Source organism: Talpa europaea, assembly GCF_964194135.1.
Source record: "Talpa europaea genome assembly, chromosome: 5".
Lineage (NCBI taxonomy): Eukaryota > Metazoa > Chordata > Mammalia > Eulipotyphla > Talpidae > Talpa > Talpa europaea.
The window spans coordinates 67306758-67334442 of record NC_140071.1 but is presented as its reverse complement, the minus strand read 5'-3'; the positions used below and the strand labels follow the sequence as shown (position 1 = coordinate 67334442).

The following is a 27685-nucleotide window of genomic DNA, read 5'->3' as shown; positions in this document are numbered from 1 at the left end:
GCTCTCTGCGCTGCCTGCACGAGCTGCATTATTTTAATAAAAGTCTGTCTGTCCCTTTAGAGTGTAAATTGGTTGCTGAGTAAAGATCATTTTCTGATGTTTGTGATAACTTGAGAAGGAAGCTTGTCAGAACTCATTTCTTCTTTCCTCGTCCTGCCTCCTGAGTTGCATTCTGGATCTGCAGATTTCTTTAAACAGAGAGGTTTTTCTAAATCTCTTTGAATGCTCAGCCCTACCTGTCTCAGTGAGAAAGCTTACTGTCTTAAGAAGAATTTACCTACTGTGGTGGAGTCTTAGCTGTCTCTCTCCATGCTTTTGCAATTTGCTTCTGAGAGCAGAAAGTAGTGACTTTACATGAACCCTCCCTATGTAGCTTCTGCCATGGTGAGCTGAGGTAGAAAAGAGTGTTTGATTGCTCCCTGGAAGACTCCCTTCTTTAGAATTGCACTATGCAGCACTATGGGCATTTTCCACACATAGTAAGAAAAGTTAAGTGTAAATTAATCAGGTTAAATGCAAATGAGCAAAAAAAGTTAGGTCCTCCCTCACAGTGGTCATATTTCAAGTGCTCAGTACCACACGTGACTAGTGATTACAGCATGGGACAGAGGCATACCAAATATTTCCATCATTGGAGAACGTTCTCTGAGGTGGTTTTGGTCTCCCTCTGGTTCTACAGCAATAGAGATTCCAGCGTCTTATCTTCCTTTGGATTGAAGTTCCACTGACTTTTGGGTTGGTCTTGACTGTTTCATTGCTCTGAGGTCTTTGGCAGTTGGGTTACACCTGTAAGTCAACTTCCTGCAGAAATTACCTGCTCCCTTATAGGTGGATTTGAGGATGGCCTAGAGAAGACTGACCATCCTGGGAGAGCTCCTTCATAGGGCTGGAAATGCTGTGTGCTGGTTTACTGTCGCTAATGGTAACAAATTACCACACATTTAGCAACTTCAAACTGCCCAAGTTTATTATCTCACAGTTCTATAAGTAAGAAGATTCACACAAATCTTATCAGGCTAAAATCAAAGTGTCAGTTGGGTTATGTTCCTTTCTGTAGGCTCAAGGGGAGAACATGTCTTGCTTGTGAAATTGTGATATATAAGTTACATGTGTTTGGCATTCATCTACAGTCCCTGGCTTGTAACTCCCTACAGCCTTGGAATTTTCTAAGTGTTGAGAGAGTAATAAAGGTCTCTCTTATTATGTCATGATGGTAGCTTATGGAAAACACTGAAGGATAGAGGCTGCTTGCCAAGGAAACCGAGAATAGATCAACGGTCAATGATTTAACCAATCATGCCTATGTAATGAAGCTTGCGTATAAACTCAAAGAAGAGGGGTTTCAGAAGAGCTTTTGAATTAGTGAACTCCTGGAGATTTGTGGAGAGTGGCACTCCTGAGGAGGACATGGAAGCTCTGGAGTTTTCTCCCATACCTTGCCCTATGCATTTCTTTTCATTTAGTTATTCTTTAGTAATAAAGTGATGTAGTAAGTAAATGGGTTTCTATGAGCCATCTAGTAAATTAGTGGAACCTGAGGAGAGTGTCCTGGGAATCTTTTATATATAGAAAGTCATTCAGAAATACAGGTAATTACCTGGGCTTGTGGCTGGCACCTGAGGAAGTATGAGGATGAGATCTTAGAATCCAAGAATATGTAGCAAGTTGGTCAGATGCACAGCTAACAGCCTGGGCTTGTAACTAGTATCTGACGTGCAGGGTCATCTTGGGAGATTGAGCCCTTTACCTAGTGCTATCTACAGATAGTTTCAGAAGTGAGCAAAATTAAGTTGAATTCGTGGATGTGTTGCTGATGTCCGATAATTCAGGATTATCTCCCTATCTCAAAACCCATATGTAGAGTAAGGAAAAATGTCAGGCTTTTCTGCCCTCCCGCCATCAGGATAGATGATGGATCCTTGCCGTCCTGAATGCATGCCTGATGGCGGGCACCTGGAATAGGGTGTGGGCATAGGTAGATGGGATTCACCTGGGCTGAGACTGGGCTTTTACGGCCATGTCACGGGGACGGCAGCAGAAGCCGAAAGAGAAGCCAAGAAAGAAGTAACAGAAGCCGAGAGAAGGCCGGAGAGCCCAGATTGAAGACCTGCTGGGGGCTGGGAGGCCTGCCAGCCTCCCGGCCCCCCAGTGCCCCTGCCTGCCATATACCTGGTAATCCCAATAAAAACCTGCAAAACCACTGAGAGCTGTGACTCCTCTTTACCCCGTCTGCTGCATTAGATAACCTGCACTGTTTCCAGTCCTGCCCCCTACAATTGGCGTAAGTCGGAGGATTATCCATGCAGACGGGTATTGGAGCCCTCCGAAGACCTGGAAGGACTAAAGAATAACAGACTGTTGGCCTGTGACGATGCTGGAGGCGTCATGGCGGCACAGGAGATGGACGAAGTCTGGGAGCTATAGGACGAGACCTTGCGTGAAGGAGACGCCCAAGAGGACCAGCCAGTGACCCCTGAGCAGCAAGAATCGCCAGGGACAAGAGGACCACGATTCGAAGCTCACCAGTGCTGATTCAGGGAGAGGCCTAATGGACTTGGACTGATGGACTTGGACTGACAATCCTGCCAGAAGGCAGAGGAACTTTGGCAAGTTCAGTTTTTGGGAATCTGGGGGTGGCCAGTGGGCCTTGATGGCCAAAAGCAGCCTGTGTATGCCCAGCAGCCAGGCAGAGGAGAAAAGCCAACTGAGAAGGCAAAAGCTGGTACTGATGCTAAGTTTGGGAAGTCCTAAGTGGCTGCTAAGCACTAAGTAAGCTGAGGAAGGCCAGTGAGTCTCATAAAATCACCTGTGGGTGATGCCCTGCTCGTTGTCGAGTGAGGGTGAGGAGCTCAGGAACCTGTCCTTGGGGGCGGGTGGGGAACATGGCTTGGGGTGGAGCCCAAGCCGAATGTAGAGTTTGTATCTAAGGATCATCAACCCATGTACTTGTGCAGTGGGTTGGCCTGAGTGCAGGGGTCTGCGAGTCACATTGGTGGCTATGAAAGCCGAGCATTGGAGTGACTGCAGACAGAAACCCTGAGGGTTGGCGATTACCCCCAACAGAATAGAATTGCCATTCCCAGAGTGAGTGCATCTTGGGGGTGGATGCGGTGTGTGGCTTGTAGCCGAGACTATAGCCAGAGAAGGCCAGGAAGCCTGACGGCTCCTGGTGTGTTACAGTAGATGCCATGAGTGATTCCCCTACCTCGTATAAGCAGTGCCTTCGGCAGCAGATTTGGTGGCTCATCTGCTGGTAACAATAATTGTCTTTTACCACTAGGTTGGGGCCCTGCCTGGACTTATTTTTGTTCTGTTGTATTTTGTTGTTATATTGTGATATATTTGCTTTTGTAGACCATGGCTGCATTGTTTATGTTTGCTAAGAAAATAGTATATATGTAGATTGTATGGCAGAAAACCCTGAGGGGGTGGACTGTAGGGTAAGGAAAAATGTCAGGCTTTTCTGCCCTCCCGCCATCAGGATAGATGTGGATCCTTGCGGTTCTGAATGCATGCCTGATGGCGGGCACCTGGAATAGGTTGTGGGCATAGGTAGATAGGATTCACCTGGGCTGAGACTGGGCTTTTAAGGCCATGCCACGGGGACGCCAGCAGAAGCCAAAAGAGAAGCCGAACAAGAAGTAGCAGAAGCCGAGAGAGAAGCAAGAGCAGCAGAAGCCGAGAGAAGGCTGGAGAGCCCAGATTGAAGACCTGCTGGGGGCTGGGAGGCCTGCCAGCCTACCGGCCCTCCAGTGCCCCTGCCTGCCATATATCTGGTAATCCCAATAAAAACCTGCAAAACCACTGAGGGCTGTGACTCCTCCTTTACCCTGTCTGCTGGATTAGATTTCCTGCACCGTGTCCGGTCCTGCCCCCTACACCATAACTTTAATCACATCTGCAAAGCCACTTGCCACATTAGCTAACATTTTTGAGCATAGACATCTTTGGGAGGGGCAGCATTTGCTCTTCAGATTAACTTTTTGCATGTTAGTAAGCAAAAGAAAAAGCTTATTTGAAGAGGATAATTAAGATCTTACCACCTTTGCGTAAATGACATTATAAAATTTTTTTGGATACTAAAAATTAGGGGAAGATAGAAAACATCAGGAATGGAGCAGAGAAAATGAAGGTATCAGGAAGGTGTTACCTGGAGATAATCTTTACTAAAACATTTTATATTGTTTTCCATATTGTGAAGCTTCCCCCAGCCCATTATATTACAATTTGGAGTGCATTGATAAAATCTCACCAAGATATTCCCTATTAATATTAACCACTTACTGATACTTCATTTTTTAAAAAGTGAGAAAATAAATACAAAATTGGCATAATTGTGAAGAAATAAGTCTTCGTAAAGAACAGTGTTAGAATAATCATCAAATTTTGGGTACTAAATATATATATATATTTAAAGATTTATTTATACAAAAATCGGGGTACAGGCCAGATGTGTGGGAGGGTGAGAGGATTCACCAAAGACAGAGCGGGGAACAAAACAGGCACACTGACCGAAATACATTACTGTTGGGAGCAGCAGGTGAGACAGGAGAGGTCTGCTCACCATGTGGGGTTCTCCATGGCCGGTGGTGATCAAATTGGCACTGCAGAGGCTGTGGACAGCTTCACAGCGAGCTGTGCTCAACTGCCTGTGCCACCTGGGAGACCCCAATACAATATTTTTTAACAGCTTCCCCAACTACTAGGCTGCTCTCTACTGATATTGATGATGCCTCAATAAAATATTTTTGTTTCAGTATTTTTCATCATTCATACATTCACCATGGATTTAGAGTGTAAAATATTATATAAAAGTGATTTAGTTTAACTAGACCCATTTAAAATAGTGTATAGTGATATTTAACTTTATGTAATGAACTATGCAATTATTAAGAATGCATATAACATTTACCTTCCTTGTCTTTCATTTTATTTATCTCATTAGTTGAGAAACCTTTCCAGCTTGGACCTACGTCATATTACTGAACTGGATAATGAAACCGTGATGGAAATTGTCAAGAGGTGCAAAAACCTTAGCTCTCTCAATCTCTGTTTGAACTGGATCATAAATGACAGGTAATAATTATAACATCTTAAAAGTACTTTTCTAAAGGAAAGCATGTACCAAATACAAATTATCATTATAACAAGGCATGTCAGCTTTAAGGAAATTTGAATGTACGCATGCCTTTTCAAACAGATATGTTTAAATTTTGAAGTGATCTATTGAATACATTCATGCTTTTAATACATTTATCACATATATCTGCAAAAAGGTTATTTTGTGCTGAACTATAAATTATTGCCTTAACACTTATAACAACAGCAATCTGTTGAATTTTTCTTGGTTGCTGACTCAGGATATATTGTCACTTTAATATTTCTGCAAACTTTGTGGTCATTTTACTGTTCACTTTCAAGGAAAATGATTCTGAGAAATTATTTCAAACATCCTTCTCAATGATGCCACTTTGTTCTCTATAAAAATATGATTTGCTTTGAAAATGGAAATCACATGCTGGACAGTTTAATATGTAAAGTAAAATGTGTAAAATGCATAGTTTTTTCTTATAAACAATGATAAACTCATTTTTCTTTGAAAAATCGCATGAAAGAAAAAAGAAGGAAGAAGTTTTGAAAATAATTTTTATATATTTTATATTACATAAACAGCATTCTACTACTATGATACTGCTGTAGTTTAGTCAGTTCTTAAATATAGGTATCCAATAAGATTCTTGTCCAGAATTTGTCAAGAATGTTTATTTTTTTTTAAGATAGACTGACAAAAATATTGTGTGTTCAAAATAGAAAGCACTGTTTCCACCAAAGTTATAATCTGCTTAGTTATAAATATTTTTTCACAAATAGGAGTAGTGATTGGATAAGTTTCAGATAATGCTTTAAATACAGGACAAGGTCAGGTCATCATCCCCCTGCTTCACTTTTAATTTCTGTTTATACTTTAAAAATATATAAGCCTCATTTTCCTCAGTTTTGTGAATTTCCAATGACATTTTCTTAAATAACTGCATTACTTGTCAAATTATGAGATAGCCTTTGACTCGCCTCTTTCTTAGTAAAATTGTCTTTGAAAAATGTGCTGGTCTAAAATGGGCACGAGGTCATCATTTATAAAAGATGTTTGATGTTTTTGATTAATAGTCACTGTGTGAAGTATATTAAAATCTAAAGAAAATTTGATAAAAATTTAAAAGTAAAATCACGTAAACATTCTTCTACATAGCCAATTATATGGCAATTTAAAAATAATCTTCTAAGTATTTTTCTTAGCATCTAACATAAGTACATAATGAAATATTATCTTGTGTTTTAGGTGTCTAGTGTAAGTTTATTATTGAATTAAGCTTCTCAATAGTGCATCGATTTTGAAAGAGAAAACTGTTTCTGTAACAAAATGCTCATGAAAATAATTGCCTTTCATTCCTCAGCAATTTTCTTGTTTTAATAATTAATTTTTTAATTTTTTTTACATCATTGTTCATTTTTAAACAATATTTACTACCCCCCACCCCCTCAGGTGTAGTCCCCATAGAGTTTCCTTCACCAATGCATCCATGTACCATCATCTCAGTCCCCTGTGCTCCTCCCACCCTCTCTCTGATCCCTCTCCCACCACCTCCCCTGCAGGATGTCTCTGATTTATAATTGTCTGTTTTTGCTTTGTTGTGTTTTGTACTGTTGTTATTTTTTTACACTGATGTCTTATTGGGTTCCCCTATATTCCTGCTATAAGTGAAACCATCTGATATTTTTCTTTTTCCATCTGGCTTATTTCACTGAGCATATTTCCTTCTAGCTCCATCCACCTTGCTGTGAATGGCATGTGTTTATCTTTTTGATTCCTGAATAATGTTCCATTGTGTATATATACCACATCTTGATCCAGTCATCTATTTTCATTCCTCAGCAATTTTCTGTGTACCTAGCTTGTGTAGAAGTGTCAGTAATTGGGGAGTATTGAGGTAAATGAGAACGGTCCATATATGATTATAAAGGTTATTTCCTAAGTAAACATTTTGTTTAGGTTTGTGTTATTTAAATTAAGAATTTCAGAGATTTCTAATTTTCTAGCTTTTCAAATTCTTACATAGCTATAATGGGGATTTACAAATGAAAGATGAACAGCCCTATCTTTGCCTTGTTTTCCCTTTTCCTTTTTAAAAACTTTTTATTGGGGTAACTTTGGTTTACATCATTATTTGTATTTTAGACATGTAGGATACCACCCTTCATCTGTTGTTACCACAGAGAGCCCATCTTGTCTTCCCTTTGTTAGATTCCATTCACTTAAAACCTCAGCTATTTCAATCACTTTTTTCCTACTTAACTGTAATGGTTATTTGGTATTTGATCCTAAATATATGTATGTAGAGATTTATTTGCAAGGAATGAAAGTGTATTTTTATGTTTTTAATGGAAAAGTTTGGATTAATTGAGAAAACATGCATTTTAATGAGGTTGAACAGTAGAGTTTTAAAGATTAGACTCTTAGGTTTTAATTACACTACTTGCACTTATCCTGTGTACTGTAATAGAAGTTTCAAACATTAAAACCCACTTTGCAGTATCATCTAAATTACTCATCTCATTGTTCTTGCCATAGTCTATCACTAAGCTAAGTAATATTTGTAATTATACTGGTATAAATCTAGGACTTTCCATCAGACTTAATTATTATTTCAGCACTTAGCTGAGATGGGTTAGTCACCTTTTGTATAGAGGGCAATGGAATACACTAATGCATTTAGCCTGTCAATTAGCATCCATTTTGCATTTGTTCATTATTATTATCCTCTAGTAAATCAGGAAGCATTTATTAACCCCCTACTAAATACTTGGTACTGTGTCTCAACTGTGGAACACTGAATCCCAGCTGCTCTCAAAGGTTTCTCTTCTTAGGTGATATAAGACTTAATGAGTGAGTTAATAGTGAGCCTTACAAGGATAAAGAGGAGGAAAGTAGCCTTTATTACCAGGTAATTGATAGGCACTTTACTCCTGTTTGCAACTTATCCTTTCAACATCTTTTGTTCAGCAGGGGTCATACTATTCCTATTAAATTTAGGTCATTTGTTTAACTTTCCTTAGCTTTTCCAGTGGATTTCTTTTTTGTTGTTTTTGTCCCCCATGATTGCTGCAATAAAAACAAGGTGAAGACAAATAAGAAAAGCAATTTAATGAGTTATTTTTCCATTTTGTAGCTGGGATTCACACAAAATTGACATCTATACATAGATTTTTTTTAATTGCATTTTATGTCATAATGGAAATATAATAGAACCTTTTAGATATTATTTTATAAATAGTCCATATGAAAAAAAATCTTTATTTAATACTGCTAGCTTTAATAAAGGATTCCTCACATGTAGATGAAGTTTGATACTCTTCTCAAATCTTTATATGTAAGAATTGTTCTGAATTTTAAATGTTCCTATCTGTAAGCTTTTTTAAAGTTCAAAGTTTAAAAATACGTAGTAATTGAAGGCCTTTACTCTATGCTCATGTACCTTTTAGCATTTTGTGGTTCTTGAATTGATCTGTGTGACTAAGACACTTTGTTCTTCATCTTTGTTTTTTTTTTAAGTATTTTTTTGTGTGTTTAGAGAGTTAAACAGCATGATATTTTCTTTCATTCAGATGGTTGGTCTAGTAGTCATTTGACATTTACCATTGCTTTTGAATACAAATAAAATTCAAGTGGTTTATGAAAAGAGGACACTGACTATTTCTATCAGTGATTTAAATTAAACATCTGGTTGTTATGTCTGCCCCGCTCTCTCTGATTCTGAGTTTATTGAAATGTTTGTTTGTATTTGATATAAATCTTTTTTTATTTAACATTTGTTCTTCATCATTTTTTGTATGTTTGTTGCAAAGTCCAAAGAAAATATGCTTTGGATGTTAAAAAATGATAATGTGAGAAGCCTGTATGGCTCTTAGCATTTTTATAGTAATATACTTATAGTGGGTCTTTTGTTGTTTTTTGCCAAGAAAAATTAAGTGAAGTCTAATTGATTTTAATAGATTTCTTGCAAAAGCCACTTTTACTTTTTAAATTGGTATCAAAGAGGAATTAATCTCTCATTTTCAATTTTTAGCATTAACCCTGAAAAAAAGTTGAATCATAAGATCTGTATATCCATTATCAACTATATGATCCTTCCATTGACAGTTCCTCAGGCTTGTTCATGAATTACTATAGCAGCAGAGGATAGCAATATCAGAGAAGTGAATGATTCCATAGCACACTCCAGCTTAAGTCAGGAAACATAACAAAAGCCAATCTGATTGTTAAAGTAAATTCTGTTCCCCACTCACTGAACTTGTTTAGCTAGAGATTTATTCTTTGAATTTTCAGGTTTTTAAAGGTAAATGTGTTAAATATATTATATATTGATAGGTAATGACACGTCCTTCAAGGAAGTAATTTGCTGTGTAAATCATATGTAGTAAGGGCTGTTGCTTCATTGGACCTGCTAAATTTGGAGAATTTAAAATCTTACACTGTTGTGACCAGTTTCTTTCAGTATAAAATAATATTTACAGTATGTTGCTATTTCATTTTATATGTATGAGTGTTTAAAATAATAACTGCAGATATTTCCTGTTTAAATCCAGCTTTAAAGTAACACCATTTGAAGTTGCAAACTGGAAGGCCACACTTGAGTCATGCACAGAACTGTTTTATTTGGCCCTATGCAGTATTTTAAAACATGAATTAGTTACTCACACTTTAAAAATGGGAATAGTTCACACAGAAATTCTTAATTTGGACATTTTCTTGGAAATGATGTGGATCTAGCAACACTGGACCTACATTTTCTTATGGCAAATATCTCTACAAGATGAGGAATGGACTGTTCTCTGTGGCCATTCTCCAGGTTTCCTCTATTCCCACCTGGCATTATCTAGCCTTTTACATTATCTGCCTGACCCCCACACAGTCTACAATTTGAATTCTCCCTTATGAAAATTCAGATTAGATTGTTCTTATTTTAAGCCAAATAGTTGTTTTTAAAGGGAGATTGATAAAATATATTAACAGCTAATACAAAGTTATTTGGTCGACCTAAATTAGTTCTTCACTATTTCAGGCATTATATCTTTGGCCACCTTGTGGAATTTGCATGATGCAATAGATTTCTGCTTAAAATAAGTTAGAACCTGTAAGGCCATGCCTAGTCAGTTTCAAATTGACTGCCTTCTAAAATGGAGAACTCACTCCCACTTTGTGTGCAAATAAGAGTGTTATCAAAAAAAGTTTTCTTCGTTGTAAAGAGTTGAACTAGTTTACTAAAAATTCCCTCCAACTGCAAGCCTGTGAGTTAAAATTATTTATTTTAAAAAGAATTTATTTGTAGTGCTAGGTGTTAGATTCATGCTTCCTATGTTTTTGCATTAAGGAAAAAAATCATAATTTATCCTTTCTTCTTTTTTGGTGTATAGTCTTCTTGTAAATGAACTTCACAGTCTATTTTAAGTGTGCACAGGTTGAAGTTGTGGTGTGACAGATTACTCCACCACCACTTTAAGGGAGACTGACAGCACCCTGGCTCATGTAAAACTCAATGAGGCTTTCTATAAAGATTTTTCTAAGTCCCTTGATCTTCTCTGGATGTTTATTCTGTTTCTTCTTTCAAATTTCCATTGATTCAATAAAAAATGGTGACATTTAGAAATAAAGTTCAGAGAGGATTTGAGCAGGTGTTGGTGATATAAAATATTTGCTGAGTGCCCATTGTGTTTTATTTCCAAGAATTGTTTTGTGAACATATGTTATATATTGTATTTATAAGTGTTCGACGACTGAGTGGATAATCTGCCACCTTCCTATGAATGTCATGTCACAGTGGGCTTAGAATTTTATTTCATTTCAATCCCTTAATATTACTTAATTCTCCTAGAGACTTAGGTTTAAAAATTGCCCAAGGGGAACAAACCTATCCATTACATCTAACAGGCCTAGTTGAATTTGAGTTTGAGAATATTTTGTTTTCTATTAAAGTTAAATGGTCTGAAGGAGAGGCATAGTTTTCACCTTGGAGTATTGAGTGTGAAGTTTGAACAGTTTTCTCCTATAAAAGCCTGAAAACTTGGAAATAAAGAGGCAGCAAAAAAAAAAAAAAATGCTGACTATTGAAGCAACTCCATGGTGGTATTTATAGCAGCTCTATCCTGCCTGTGTAGAATGCATGCAGAGCAGCTTGTCTGCATACTTTTGATGTCTAATAATGTGGCTGGACTGGTTAGTGTAGTGCTTTAGTAAAATTGAATTTTAGCTTGCTTCAGTAATCTATTTCATAATTTTGTGTTTATTGTATGATATCTATTTTTATTTTTGTAAAAGAAATAATGAAATGTATTTGATTGTACTTGAGTTTTGGGAGGGATGTAGGGACAGAATGGGGTGTTTGTGAGCTTAGTGATACTTGTTTGAGGTTGACATAATTTTTGGCACTCTCTTTTATTCTATATTCACAATGATTTGTAAGATCATGCCTGGAAGAATAGCTATCTACAAAATTTATTAGAACTTCTCTTTAAAACTATGATTAGTTTATCTAGTGCCAATGAGGTCATATTGTATATAATATTTTCTCTTTTGCTTTTAACAACAGCTAATAATAGCTACTAAATATTATAACCTGTGCCATGCACTGTGCTAAGTGTTTGCACACATTGTTTCATTTAATCTTTACAACAACTCTAAGGAAGAAATTATTAGCCCCACTTTTAAATGGAGGAATTCAGTACTAGAAAAGTTTGACATCTCACAAATACTAGTGGTGGGAGCAAGAATGGATCCCATTTTTGTGTATCTTCAAAGTCTAATTCTAACCATGAGGGCTTCACTGTCTCCCAGGACCATACTCTGCCTCAAAATTATATGATCTAATGTCCTTATTAGCTCAGGGCACTTGGCCTATGCCTGTTGTTTAGGATTCTGTCCTAAACAAATTCAGCCTTTGTGCTGCTACTATATCCTTCTGTGTTCCAGTGTGTCCTGGTTTGGATGATAAATTATATGATCTGCCTACCTCGACATCTGACCTCTGTGCTTGTGCTTGATCATTCCAAACATCATTAGAATGTTACCTTCTTTTTTCCCTATGGGATATCTGAGAAGTGACAAGTTTTGGATATCTTACTGCAATTTCAGCTTTGTAGATTTTTATACAGATGATTTTGTAATAAAAAGCAATTTTTTTTGCAACAATGCCATTTGTAAATACTCTATATTTCTTACTAAATTCTAGAACACCTAGCCCATTTTTGTGTTTACCATACCTAACTTGCATTTGGTATCAAAAAAAAGAATTTCAAAAATGAAGTCTTTAAAATACAGTAATAATTTTTTTTTTGGCATTTCATTGAGATAGCATAAACTCTGTATATGATTTAAAACTATGAGCTCACACTCTTCAGACATAGGTTACCATACCACAACCACCACCAAGGCCTCTATAGCCCTCTACCATAGTCCATAGGGACCCTTCCCTCCTCTGGCAACCTTAATTCTACAGTCAGATTTCTAAGTTTGTTTTTTCCTTTCTTTTTTTTCCTTTCTTTCTTTTTCTTTTTTCTTCTTTGGTTTAGATTTGTCTGTTCCTATGTTTTATTTCTTTATATTCCACATGAGTGAAATCCTCTACAAAAATCAATTTTGAATAGGTTATTTATTTAAGCATGTAATTATGTATATTTATTTTTACAAATATTTTATATCCACTCCCTGTCTGTTGTAAAAAATATGTTAATTGTAGATTAACAAATATGTTAATTGCAGATTAAAGAGCAATACTGGATTTATTTCTTGAATAAATTGTCACTGAGTTAAAAAGAAGAAATTTAACCTCACTGAAAATTTCAGTACCTTTGGTAAGAAATAATTGCTATAACTAGTGTATATGATTTTAAAAAAGTTTTTTTGCAAAAGGTGATGAAGTTTTACTGATAAAATGATTTATGGAATTATGCTTAGATGAAATTTATGGTGCATTCACATTAAAGAAACTTATACCTTAAACTTATCCAGTGATGTTTGATGACTTTTCTTTTTCTATTTTTTTTTTGTTTTGTTTGGTATCATTGGTTTACAACATTGTATGTGTTTCAGGGAACATATGAGCGTACCTCTTCAGATGTGATTCAGATGCAAGCTTTGGTAACATACCCACCTCCAAGAAACCCATAGAAATTTCCAATTTGTTTGGTGTATTCAAATTAAAGGATTTTTTTTAGTTGTTTAATATTGGCTCATTCAATATCTTTAGTTATTAAACAACATTTTATTTTTTAAAGATTTATTTATTTATACGTTCAAGAACTGTGGTATAGGCCAGAGGTGTGGGGGTGAGAGGACTCACCAGAAGCAGAGTGGGGAACAGAACAGCCAGATTGACTGAAATGCACTGCTGAGGGGAGCAGCGGGCAAGTCAGGAGAATTCTGCTGCGCCATGTGGGTATCTCCCTGGCCAGGGATCGAACTCATTCTTTAGTGGCTGCAGATAGCTTCATAGGTTGCATCTTAACCCCTTGCACCACCAGGGACACCTCCTAAACAACATTTTAAAGGCCATATTAATTGATATATATATAGTGCAGGAGCATTTAAGTGAGTAAAATAAAATTTTGTGTATCTCTATCTGCTTTGATTTTCTTTTAAATTTATTGTATTCATGCGTACAAGAACCAGAGTACAGGCCAGATGTGTAGGAGGGTGAGTGGATTCACCAGATACAGAGCGGGAGCAGAACAGGCATATTGACTGAAATACACTGCTGAGGGGAATAGTGGGCGAGGCAGGAAAGGTCTGCTGTGCCATGTGGGTATCTCGCTGGCTGGCCAGGATCGAACCTGCGCTGCAGAAGCTGCAGACAGTTCCACAGCACTGTGCTCAACCGCCTGCGCTACCAGGGAGGCCCAGTTTTTAATTCCAGTTCTAGGGATGGCATAGAAACTGAATTTGATATGAGTGATAATGACTTATTAATTCTCCTTGTTCGCATTATTTTGTTTTATACAATAATGTGAATTTTTTTTGTAGTTGTAAGATATAATTTTAATTTAAAATTTCTGCTTGTCTTTGGTTCCTAGTAATAAGTAACATTTCTGCATATGATGATGATAATGGTGATAATTAATAATTAAAAAAGCTTTTGAATCATATTACTGGTACTCCTGGATATATAACTCTAGTTTCTACTGCTTTTGTGTTTTGTAGACATATGAAGATGTGTAAACATATATTAAGCATTTAGTTGCACATTTCGAAAACATGCTTTATGTATTATGAAATCAGAATTTGTGATGAAATGGTGGGAAAGAATGAACACATTTTGTGTAATGATAAATGCAGTTCTGTATACCCATGGATTTGGAGACTTCCTAACCTTACAATTGCCAACAACATAGAAAATCTTCATTTATTGATGAAAGTGATGATAGTTTATTGACTGCTCAAATTTCTGACCATCTTTTCCTCTACCACTCTCTCAGGATTTGTAATCTCCAACTAAAAATGGTAATTAAAATAACTCACTGTTGTCAGAGTTTTGAAATGTATGATAAATGAAGCACAGTAAATAGTGAAAATATGAGAAAGGTGATTAAATCTGACAATTTTCTTGTAAAAGCCTTGAAATGATAAATATCTCCTGTGATTAGTTATTAATTCAGTACAAGGGATTTTGCTTCAACCTAAAATATTTTATGAACAGTGGCATAAAGAAATATTTTAGAAGATAGGTACGCACATGTTTAACCAGAGGAGAAATGGCTGGAACTTGATTGGTAATAATTAATAATGGCAGACCCGACACATTTGTGCCTGGGCTGTTTTCTATGTGACAGTTCTTTCAGAAATTAAGAAAGAAGAAATGAAATCATGAAGAATGACAAAAAACTTTCAGCCTGATCCTTTTGCCTGATGAAAGCAGAAGGGTTTATGCATATCATTCCTCAACTAATAAAATATTTAATTTGAGGTAGTTTAAAATTACTTCTTGCTTACTAAAGGCAAAAAACCTGCCTCATAAACAAACTCTGTTGCTCTACTAATGATTTCCCCTAAAATGAATGTGGATTTCCTTATATTTAAAGAATAGATGAAATAATAATGGTGGTTGTGAGGAAACGTTACTTTCTGTCCTCTGACTGTATCCGCGCCCAGCCTTCTGATGCCTGCGCCATGTTTTGTTTATGGCTTTCTCTTCTTGTCAGGGGTACCTGTGTCATCTCCTTTGGTCCTCTCCTCTACCTCAGCACTTGGCACTTCACACAAGACCCGTCCGTAAAAGTAATTTAATAAACTTGTGTTGAGAGACTTATAACTGCTGATTTTGTAAGATGAATAAATCTTTTAAATTTGGTTGAACTCTGACTGAAATCCGGGCAATTGTTTCAAATGTCCTCTTTCTCCAGATTTATTTATTTCTGAGTAGAGTTGATGCTTAATAAAGTGAGGATTTAATGTCATTGTCTGGATTCAGATAAAGCTAACTTTATGTATTGCATGCTATTTGTCTGCAAGCCAGCACCTCACTTTTTGAACAATAAATAGGAATTTAATGCTGACTCATTGAGTTTTGCCCTTTTAATAGATGTTTAAAGGGAGAACCAGAAACTTAGCTTTCCTTACATATGTAAGATAACCTCCTATTAATTGAAAGGAGCCAGAGGAGACAATTACAGCCTTTTCTGCTTCTTGGTGAGAAAAGTATGACTACATGAGGAAAAATGTTGCAAGTTTTTCCCTAACTCTTTTTGTAGCACTTTTAAGTGCTGCTCTTTAAATATATGTTTAATATTTGGTTAATTGCTGCTGTAAACCTAAACATACTGATTAAGGCCAGGTTCACATTAGAACAATTATCTGGTTAATTGCTCTGGAGCAAAAATAGGCTAAAAAATCATCAGAACATCAACTTGTGAAAGCACTGGCAGGAGTTTCAAAACCACCAAGCATACCTACTGCAAATTACATCAGCAAAGCAATTAATTTAGGCTAATTGCTTTTCTGTTTGTTCAAGATGCACTTTGGAACTGTCTTTTGAATTTGGGGCAATTAAGATTAGTAAGCAATATAATTAAAGAATTTTAGAATAGTCATTGTTTTTCAAAAGTGACAACTATTCCATTTGAACATATATATTATATATATATATATAATATCACCCATGTAGGAATTTGAAATAATTATATCAAAATAAAAATATTTTAGACATTTACTAGATATCTTATAGCTAAGTTATGGCTTGAGGTTATCTTTAACACTGCAGTTATCAATTAGAATTATCTAATTTCAATAATGTATACTAAGGTGTCTTATGCAGATAGAAAGAAAAATGCCTAGCTACCAAATATGGCACCAACTATGGACATTTTCTCTAGATTATTTTCTATTTGGCCTTTCATAATGTAATGGGGATTTTAAAATGTCTTAAAAACTAAATGGACAAGTTCAAGTTATTAAAGTTTTCCTCTATGGAGTATTATAATTTTGGCAGCAACAATTTAAGACTGAAAACTACTTGATTTTCTGTTTCTCTATGACACAATCTTGCAAGAGATCTTAAGCTAAAAAATGGTATATCTAAGAATCTGTTCTTCAAATTATTGCCTGCTCATGTGTTGGAAGAATTAGCATGTTAAAATGGACATCTTATCCAAAGCATCACACAAATTCAGTGTAACCTCTATCAGAGTTTCAATTGTGTTCTTCAAAGAAGTAGAACAAACATTACCAAATGCATATGTAACAACAAAGGACCCAGAATAACCAAAGAAATCCTGAAAAAATAAAGAAGTTAAGTGCTATCACACTACCAGACTTTAAAGTGTATTATATAGCTTTAGTAGTCAAACTGTATAAAATAGATACGTATACCAGTGGGATAGAATTGAAATCCCAGAAATAAGCCCACACCTTTATGAATAGTTAATTTATTCCAAAGGAATATCTATTAGAGAAATGAATATCTCTTCAACAAATTGTATTGGGAAAGCTGGACAACCACATGCAAAAGAATGAAACTAGGCCCCTATATCATAACATATACAAAGTTGACTCAAAATGAATTAAACACTTAGAGGTAAAACCTGCAACAGTAAAATACACTGAAGAAACTATAGGTAAAAATACTCCATGGCATTGACTTCAGTGATTTCTTTGTGAATTCATCTCCAATAGCAAGAGAAATGAAAGGTAATGTAAATAAATGTAAGTATATCAAAAACAGTAACATACAGCAAAAGAAACTATCATTAAAACAGAAAGACACCCTACTTAATGGAGAATATATTTGCACATCATACATCTGATAAGAGACTGATATCTGTGGTCTATACGGATCTTATATAACTCAACAAAAAGTAAACAAAGAACTTGAGCAAAAAATAGAAGAGCTAGACAGTTCTCCAAAGAAGGCAAATTACATTAGACACATGAAAAAATGTTCATCATTACTAATTATCAGAAGAGATACCATCTCACATGTGTAAGAATGGCCCTTATTTAAAAGACTAGAAACAACGATTGTCAAGGATATGGAGAAAAAGGAACCCTCATACATGGTTCGTGGGAAAGAAGACTGGTCAAGCACTGATGAAAAACAAAGTGGAGGTTTCTCAAGATATTAAAAATAGATCGACCATACAAACTAGCAATTCCAATTCTAGGTATGTACCTAAAGAATGCAAAAACATTAATTTGAAGGGCTATATATATATATATATATATATATACTCTTAATGTTTATTGTAGCACTGTTATAATCACCATTACAATTGCCAGGTTAGGTGAACAGCCCAAGTACCCAAGGACAGATGAGTGGATAAAAAAGATATGGGGTATTTGCACAATGTACTAGGAACAAAAAGATGAACTTTACCATTTATGACAACATGCATGGAAGTGGAGAGAGTTACGCTAAGTGAAATAAATCAAAAAGACAAAAGTACTGAATGGTGGATGGTTTCACTTATATTTGGCATATAGAAAAACAAAGGGTCAGAAAGAAATCAAATCAAAAACAAACCCTGGAAATATGACTGTAGACTTGACACTTCTAAAAGAGCAGAGGGAGGGTGGAGAGCAGGTTGGGGAGTGTTCCCAGTGGACTCTGGTGGAGTAATATGGGTGCCTTGCTGGTGCGTGTGGGGTAGTAGCACACATTTGAAGAGGTGTGAGTCTATCTATACCTTTGAATCCTATACAGTGTTGTAAACCAATATTAGCTCAAGAAAAATCATTGGTTGGTGACCTAGACATTCCCCAAATTGCTTTTCTATTTGCCATATTGTCAAAAAGCACGTAGCTCTTTCTTTCACCTTTCTTCTTCCATGACAAGCAGTTTTTACCATTGAGTGTGCAGTGTCATTTTCTACACCGTGAAATTGTCTGAGCAAGTAGATATTATTCTTTTCTATTAAGGACTGTGACTCTAGAAGTAAAAGTTTGGTTACCAGGTCTTATGTCTAGTTCTTTAATCCATTTTGAGTTGATTTTTGTGTATGGTGTGAGGTAGTAGTCAAGCTTAATTATTTTGCATGTAGCCATCCAGTTTTCCCAACACCATTTATTGAACAAACTTTCTTTGTGCCAATGCATATTCTTTGCTCGTTTGTGACAGATTAGTTGACCATAAATCTGTGGGTTTATTTCTGGATTTTCTATTCGATTCCATTGGTCTGTGTGTCTGTTCTTGTTCCAATACCATGCAGTTTTGATGATTGTGGCTTTGTAGCATAGTTTGAAGTCTGGGAGTGTGAAGCCTCCATTCCCTTCTTTTTTTTTTTCAGAACTTTGGCTTTTTGGGGTTTTTGGTGATTCCATATGAATTTCATCAATAATTGTTCTATTTCTTTGAAGAAAGACATTGAAATTTTGATTGGAATAGCATTGAATCTGTATATTGCTTTTGGTAGGATGGGCATTTTAATAATGTTTATTCTTCCAATCCATGAACAGGGAATGTCTTTCCATTTCTTTGTGTCTTCTTCTATTTCTTTTAACAGTGTTTTATAGTTTTGTTTGTATAGGTCCTTTACCTCTTTTGTTAGATTTATTCCCAAGTATTTGATTTTTTTTTTGTTTCGATAATAAAAGGGATTTTTTTTTGGATTTCTTCTTCTTCAGATTTATTGTTTGTGTATAGGAAGGCTACTGACTTTTGTGTGTTGATTTTGTACCCTGCCACTTTACTGAACTGATTGATGAGTTGAATTAGTTTTTCTGTGGAGTTTTTGGGGTTCTCTATGGATTAAGAACTAGATATAAGACCTGAAACCATAAAATACATAGAAGGAAATATAGGCGAAACACTACGTGATATGCACATCAAAGACATCTTTACAGACACATCACCCAAAGCAGTGATAGTGAAGGCAAAGATCAACAGCTGGGACTACAACAAATTAAAGAGCTTCTGCACAGCAAAAGAGACAATAACAAAAGAAAAGAGAAACCCCACTGACTGGAAGAACATTTTTGCACACAACACTAATGATAAAGGACTGATCACAAAAATCTGCAAAGAGCTGATGAGACTCAACAAAAACAAAGAAAATAACCCTGTCAAAAAATGGGCAGAAGAGCTAAAAAGAAACTTCTCTGAAGAGGAAATGCAAATGGCCAACAGGCATATGAAAAAATGTTCAACATCACTTGTAAGCAGGGAAATGCAAAACTACCATGAGATACCATCTTACACCAGTGAGAATGGCACATATTAAAAAAACTAGCAACAACAAATGTTGGCGAGGATGTGGAGAAAAAGGAACTCTGCTGCATTGCTGGTGGGAGTGCAAACTGGTCCTACCACTATGGAGAGCTGTGTGGAGATTTCTGGACCTACTAAAACATAGAGCTTCCATATGATCCAGTAATTCCACTCCTATATATTTACCCAAAGGACACAGAAACATCAATTCCAAAGAGCACCTGCACCCCTATGTTTATAGCAGCACTGTTTACAATAGCTAAGCTTTGGAAACAACCCAAATGCCCAAAAATAGATGACTGGATCAAGAAGATGTGGTACATATACACCATGGAATATTACTCAGCTTTCAAAAAAGATAAACTCATGCCATTTGCAGCAACATTGATGGAGCTGGAAGGGATCATGCTCAGCGAAATAAGCCAGAAAGAAAAAGAAAAATACCGGATGGTCTCACTTATAGCAGGAATCTAGAAAACTTAAATAAGGGACCAGGAAAATGAATAAATATAAGAAAGTAAAAATCAAAATCAACAAACAACTATGAACCAGAGACACTCTATGGGAGGTAGGGGGCGGGGAGGGGAGGGATTGGGGTCAAAATAAGGGGGTTGCAATTGTATGGGGAATATAAAAATAAATATTATAAAAAAAGTTTGGTTAGCAAATATCATCTTGTCACTTTTTGTGACTGTGACAGTTTAGAAAGATATTTATTAAAATGCAACTAAGTCACAAAAGTTACTTTTCCTCTAGTGATCATTTTCATGGGAAAAACCAAATTATGTAATTTTCACAACATGTTTTTCCTTTTTTTTTTAAGATTATTTATTTATTTATACAAGCACTGGGTACAGTCAGAAGTGTGGGAGGGTGAGAGAATTCATCAGAGCCAGAGCAGGGAACAGAACAGGCAGACCGATGAAATACACTGCTGAGGGGCGCAGCAGGTGGCAGGAGAGGTCTGGGCTCCATGAGGAACCCTTGGCTGGCAGCTGGGGATCGAACCGGTGCTGCGGAGGGTGCCAGCAGCTGCGCCACCAGGGAGGCCCTCCTTTCTTCTTTTACAGACTTCATAGTTCCTAGAAGCACTATAAACTCAACCCGGATTTCTTGGTGATACAATTTATTATGGAATATTCAATCAAAATGCTGCTTGTTGAAGGAAAAAAAAAATCTAATCGGATGAAAATAAATGTATTGATTATATGAAATAGAAAAGTATTGAGGACTCTTAAAACAGAGAAAAACAAACAAAGAAACCTAAATAATGCTACGTCACTGGATTTGTATGTTGGTCTTTTTTAACATCTATGACTGAAGTAGAACAACAATGTTTGGGTGAAAAGTCAAATTAGTACTTTTATTTTGGCCTTCAAATCTTGCACTTTGTGATTATTTTTAGTTGGACCATAGCATAGGTGCTACAAAAATTTGTCACTGTTCAGAATTTAGAGGATTGCAAAATATAGCTACAAATTTTTCTTATCCTTTTATGTATGCCTTTGTGCAGTGTGACATTGCCTACCCTTCCTCAGGAGTTGGCATCTGATTTTCTCCCCCTTGTAGCTGGCCTGGCTTTGTGTCTTGCTCTCATTAATAGGATGTGGTGGTAATTATGTTGTGACCTTCCAAGCTCTGACTTCAAGAAGTCTTGCAACTTCTGTTCTTGTTCTGGTGTGCTGCCACCAGCTGAAAAGCCCATACTAGTCTCTCCAAGAATGAGAGACCACATGCAGATAAAGGTTTAGTCAGGAGCCTCTGTTAGACATGGAAGTGTGACTGTCAAAAGGCATCCAGCTTTGGTTAAGCCTTCAGATTCCTGCAGTTCGTGAATGAAAACAGCAAAATCCAGCGGAAGTGTTCAACTGAGTCCAATCCAAATACTGGCCCACAGAGTTGTGATCAAATTAGAGTGGTTTTTTTTTTTTTTAAGCTACTAAAATTTGTTGTGTATTATACAGTAATCAATAATTGAGAGTGTGACTTTGTGCTCCGTGTTGAGAATTTCTTATGTTAGAGAGGGTACCAAGAGTCTTTCATTCTTTATCTTTGTAATTATCACCACAACTCTATGGCATAAGTTTCATTATGTTCTGTTTTATAGATGAAGTAAAATGAGGCTCAAAGAGGTAAAATATCTTGCTGACAATCATAACTAGAAAGTGCAGAGTCAGGATTGAATGCAGATCTGCTGACCTAAATTCCATGTATCCAATGACCTCCAGCAACTTAGTCTGAGTTTAAAAATGCATTTGGTAGCAATAAGCAGTTAAACCTACCAAAAGTCTATTCAATGTAAGTGCCAGCTAATAGCATTATAACATCAATAATAAAATAAATCATTAAATAAAATAAATATTATGCAATAAAACCATTTGCTATTTCTGTATTACTATTTAATTATGAATATTTAGAATAATGAACTCTTTGGAAAAGAAGACAGTTCTGTTTCATAAATGCCTTGAAAGAGGCTGTGTGAATACAAATTTTAGATACATGAATACAAAGCCTTGATTTCATATAAATTAAAAATAATTGTGGGTGTTTCATGGTATTAAGAATATATCCCTTTTTACTCTGTGGTGATGTTAGGGAGAAGTATAAAGCAGGCAACTCTTCCTTGAAAGAGTTGTGGCTAAGACTTAATCACCTTTTAATTATTGCCTCCATCTTATTTGTCCTCTAATAAGTCCTGTAAAGACAACTTCTGTGGCATGTTGGCAGTAATGGTACTGTAACTATCACAGATCCCACAAATAGAAGTGAGAGTATTTTCATTTTTAAGTGCTTTTAATTTTAACTATCACCTTAATAACCATGCATTAAAAAAACCAACAAATACTTAATGATTCTAACATATTTCAAAGCTAATCATGTCACTTGCCATAGCACAACAATAATCATACCTACCTCACATATATGTTACCTGTTAAAATCTGGGAGCATTTCTTACATGATTCATTTTGGTGTTTGAGAACTAGTTTCATTTGGGGAAAGATATTTCTTTTTATTTTAACATGAATTTAAACTGAATTCCTGTCTTTGCCTTTGATTAATTGTTTTTTCCATTAAATTACCAGCTTTAGTATTTTGATATTCTATAGAGGCAAATATTTTCTTTTCTGCGAATATATATCTAGAGAATTTTATATATGGGAAGAGGGGAGACAAAGTTGCATTATCTTCTTTTAGTTTTGATACACACTCACATGATTTTTAAAAAAATTTTAATTTTTACATCATTGTTCATTTTTAAACAATATTTGCTTCCCTCTACCCTCTCAGGTGTAGTCCCCATAGAATTTCCTTCACCAGTACACCCATGCACCATCACCACAGTCCCCTGTGCTCCTCTCTCCCTCCCTCTGATCCCTCTCCCTCTTCCTCCCCTGCAGTATGTCTCTGATTTATAATTGGCTGGTTTTGCTTTGTTGTGTTTTATACTGTTGTTATTTTTTTACACTGATGTTTTATTTGGTTCCCCCATATCCCTGCTATAAGTGAAACCATCTGCTATTTTTCATTTTCTTTCTGGCTTATATCACTGAGCATAATTCCTTCTAGCTCCATCCACGTTGCTGCAAATGGCATGAGTTTATCTTTTTTGATTCCTGAGTAATATTCCATTGTGTATATATACCATATCTCCTTGATTCAGTCATCTATTTTTGGGCATTTGGGTTGTTTCCAGGTTTTACCTATTATAAATAATGCTGCAATAAACATAGATGTATAGGTGTTCTTTTGAATCAGTGTTTTTGTGTCCTTTGGGTAGATCCCTAGGAGTGAAATTGCCGGTTCATATGGTAGCTCCATTTTCAGTAGACTGAGGAACCTCCAGACAGCTTTCCATAGTGGTTAGACTAGTTTGCACTCTCATCAGCAATGTAGGAGAGTTCCTTTTTCACCACAACCTTGCCAACATTTGTTGTTGCTAGTTTTTTGATATCACACTCACATGATTTATAAGTATGTTAGAATGGTACAGCACAGGCATTGAAATGTGTAAATTGTGAACTTTTCCATATTCCTGAAATCCTAACCAGAAGCCTAGTGAATGTGTTTTGATTGATTAGATGACAATCAAACTTAGTGACATATGCGTCTATTACTTTTGTTTAAGGTAAGAGAAAAAAATGAACTGTTCAAGTTTGTCAAGAAATAAGTCAAAACAAGTCAAAAAATAGTCGAGTTCATTTCTGGCTGTGAATGCAGCCTTTAGAAATGCTCTAAGTGTAATTGATGAGTTAAGAGGCACACACTGAATTCTCTAACATAGAGTGGTGGTTTATGTGTGAAGTATGGATACATTTTTTGGCTTACTGACAACATATTAACCTTACTGGATTTAAACAAACAGGAGTGGGAGGAGGGGAAGGGGAAAAACCGTGGAAAACATGCTATCCTGTGGCAAGAATGTATTTGTAAAGGTATTGACAAAATGTGTGAAGACAATGCCTTGATTTTCTTCATTAAATTTATTAATACATTTGGAAGAAAAAAGACTTTTATTTCTACAGATTTATGTACATTTGTGGGATAATTATCTTTGAATAAATATATTTTACTTTTCATACAATTAGTATTTTGTATATTGTGGTCTCACCGGAATTATATAGAAACAATTAAGAATTTATATTTTTAAATGGATGTCTATCTTTTGTCACCAAAATTTTTCTTTTACAAGTTTATTCCCCAGTACTGAGACATAACTATTCTATTGAGGGCTTTTTAATTTGTTGATTTTTGTCATGGTTCTTGACAGCCATGCATCTCCAAGAAGTATGTAACAGTGAAACTTGTTAAAGGAGGGAAAGTATAAAGTATCACCAAATGGTCCCTGACAGACAGATATCCACAGATATGCTGCTGCTTGGCGGTCATCTACCATTTTGAAAATGTAGCTGTTTGAAAAGACACAAGGCCACGCTAATGTTTCAATGTTACGTTCTTGTATGTTTTACTTCTGATTCTTTCCCCATTGACAGTGTTTTTCTTATGTTTAATTGGAATGGTTGCATTTATCATTATTGACTTGTCACTGTCAATGTATACTATATTTCTTTTTTTGTGACTTTTAAAAAATATTATTTATTTTGTAGAAGAACTGGGTTGCAGGCCAGAGGTACAGGGGTGAGAGGATCCACCAGAGACAGAGTGGAACAGGACAGGGAGCAGAACAAGTGGATCTACTGCTGAGGTGAATAGTGGGCATGACAGGAGATGTCTGCTGCACCATATTTGGGTTCAGCTCCCTGGCTGGGGATTGAACTCAGGCTGCAGAGGTGACAGTGCTGAGACTTAATCCCTATGGAGGCCCTCTATATTATATTTCAGTCCTCTAAGTAGGATATATTTGTCCACATTGAATTTGTTATTTAGAATTTGTGATGAGTCACACTAGTGGACTTGAGAGTATGCAAGGGGGAGAAGATAGGCTAGTATTCCAAAAGAGCAGGAAATTCTAACATACACCTCTTGATGTTTTATTAATGCTCATATTAGCATTGATTTCACTTCATTGTTAGGAAGATGGTATCCTTTAAGCATCTAGGTGAAGCAAACTTCCTAGCATTAAATCTGGAGTATGGTTAATCTTCAAAACAGTTCATCCCCAGGCAGGTATTTCAAAAGTGTTATTTTTAAAGTTCTACTAAAGCTATTATTTATAAGTGCCAATCACATACAGATAGATGAAAATTCCAGAATGTACAAAAAATATTTTCTAATCATTAATAATGAGTTGCAATCATTGTTATTAATAATCACACTTGCATGCCACGTCCATTTTGAATAAATATCCAAAGTCTGAGTTTAAAAGCAGTTTTCTCAGTGAAATCACATGTTTCTTTTAATTTCAAAAGGGTAGACTTCCAACTGGGTTGTTTGATTTTTAAGTATTTGTACTTTGTGAAACTTATTTCCAAAGATTTCAAAGTGGGAAATTCAACAACTTTTGACTTTCTATTTTAAGGGCAATAAGAAGGAAATTTTTGTTCAACTTTATTTAATTTGCTGTGACTACTTTTGACATTCAAAAATTATACCATTCATTTTCACATGCAAATAAGAAGCAAGTGACTTTGGGATTCAGAGCTGAAGAGATCTCATAGGTGCTCAGCCCTGTCGCCTCCCATCTCCTGTCCTCCCCCAAGAATTACAGGATGATCTCTAAATGATATGTAGTTTTTCCACAAGTGTTTGTAAAAAGAGTCTTCCTCCTTTTGATCCATTACAGAGCATTAGATTCTCAGGTAATTCCCCTTCCCCCTTCACCCCCCCCCCCACACACACTTAATTTTTATCATCTTCCCTTACTGAGGTCTAGTTTACTTTTCTTGGTGACGTCACTTTTGATGACATTTTCTCAGGTAGTTTTTTTTCTTTTTTAGTTTGTATCTTTTTCCATTCCTTAAATATGTACAATATTTTCTTTATTGTTGTTAGTGTCATGGATGACATTTTCATCTGATTCCTGACATATTCATCTTATAATGCATGGCAAGGAGTTTTTTGGTCACTGACATTTTGGCAAACACTTGCCAGTGGCCACCAGAGAAGGTCAGTTAGATTCAAAGCAATGAAATAAATTACTGTGAAAAGCTTCTTCACAATACTAATGACTAGGGCTTACAGTAGAATTTGGAAGTCTGGGGTTCTTTGTGGGTTTTTTTGTGTTTGCGTTTTTATTTTCTTTTTTTGTTCCATACTTTTATCATTGAGTCTCTATAACCTTGGTAGTCTTATTTAAGTTCTCTGTAATAGTGAGGCATTGAGAGTCTACTTTAGTGAAATGTTTGGAGGCTTAATCATGTTTCAAAAGCACCTTGAGTATGAATCATTAGTTCATTATTAAAATGGTAGCTTGGGTGGTATCATCCATCATCAATGCTTTATCACCATTGTAGCCTCATGGTTTCCTGCAAATTGACAGTGAAGGTCTTAAATCATACTGAAGACACTAGCAGATTCTTGAAGGTTACTTGTTGCTTATTTTAGTCACTGAAGTTCTCACCATTATCTAAAGGAAATAAGACAGTGTACTCATTATTATATATTTTCATAAATGTTTCTTCTGGATTAAACAGACAAAGTTTTCAAATTCCTAAGGAGAGTTGTTTTATTTTTTTTTTTAAACAGCAGTGCCTACTTATGTTGTCATAAAATAAAGCCCTTTAATATATAGCTTCTTTACATTTTTCAAATGTTTTTCTCTTGCAGTTTTATCCAAAATATTTCAGTGAGTTGCACTTTTCAGAACATAGCATTTTCTCTCACACATATTCTCGCATGTAGATAACAGCTAGTAGGACATTAAATGAAGTTCAAAATATTTAAAGAAGTGGGGCATTTAACTTCTAATTTCTAGTTAAGAAAATCTAATGTCTGAAAATTGTTTACATTGAGTGTTTATATATAATCCTGACACTGATAAATTCCAAGAATCAAGATGATCTGATTTGTAAATAATTTCAAAGGACATCTAATTCAACCTTCTGCCTACAAGAGCCTGGATCTTCATCTCTTCCTTATAGTTCCTCCCCTGTTTAATTTTTCCTACCTTCTTAGCACATTTTCCTTAATCTGTTATCTGGGACCATTTAGTTATATTAAACCACACACAGACTCTCTCAAAATGCTTCTTATATCTAAGAGATAAGCATTTTCTTAAAGTATTTTAAAAATCGGGTTGCTTATATTTAGTTCTGAAAATTTCTACAACACATTCCCTTAAATTACAAATTTAGGCAGGTCTCTGGGAAGTTTCTATTATTATTATTATTTTAATTTTATGTATATTTTTACATCATTTTTCATTTTTGTGCAATGTATGCATTTTCATCTTGGTTATAGTCCCCATACAATTCCCACCCCGCCTTGTTTTGATCCTACTCCTTCCTCCCCCACCGTAGTGTGTCTCTGGTTTATAGTTGCTT

The 27685-nt window shown here is 35.7% G+C and overlaps 1 protein-coding gene across 1 annotated transcript in view; it reads left to right on the top strand.

Annotated features, from left to right (window-relative positions):
- The window catches only part of FBXL17 (F-box and leucine rich repeat protein 17), a gene marked incomplete at both ends in the record, with an annotated part of 549061 nt that overhangs the window by 208829 nt on the left and 312547 nt on the right, over positions 1–27685 (top strand). The window contains one exon of the mRNA XM_084233627.1: positions 4946–5076. Coding sequence (XP_084089753.1) covers positions 4946–5076 — 131 coding nt within the window. The remainder of the gene's footprint in view (positions 1–4945; positions 5077–27685) is intronic.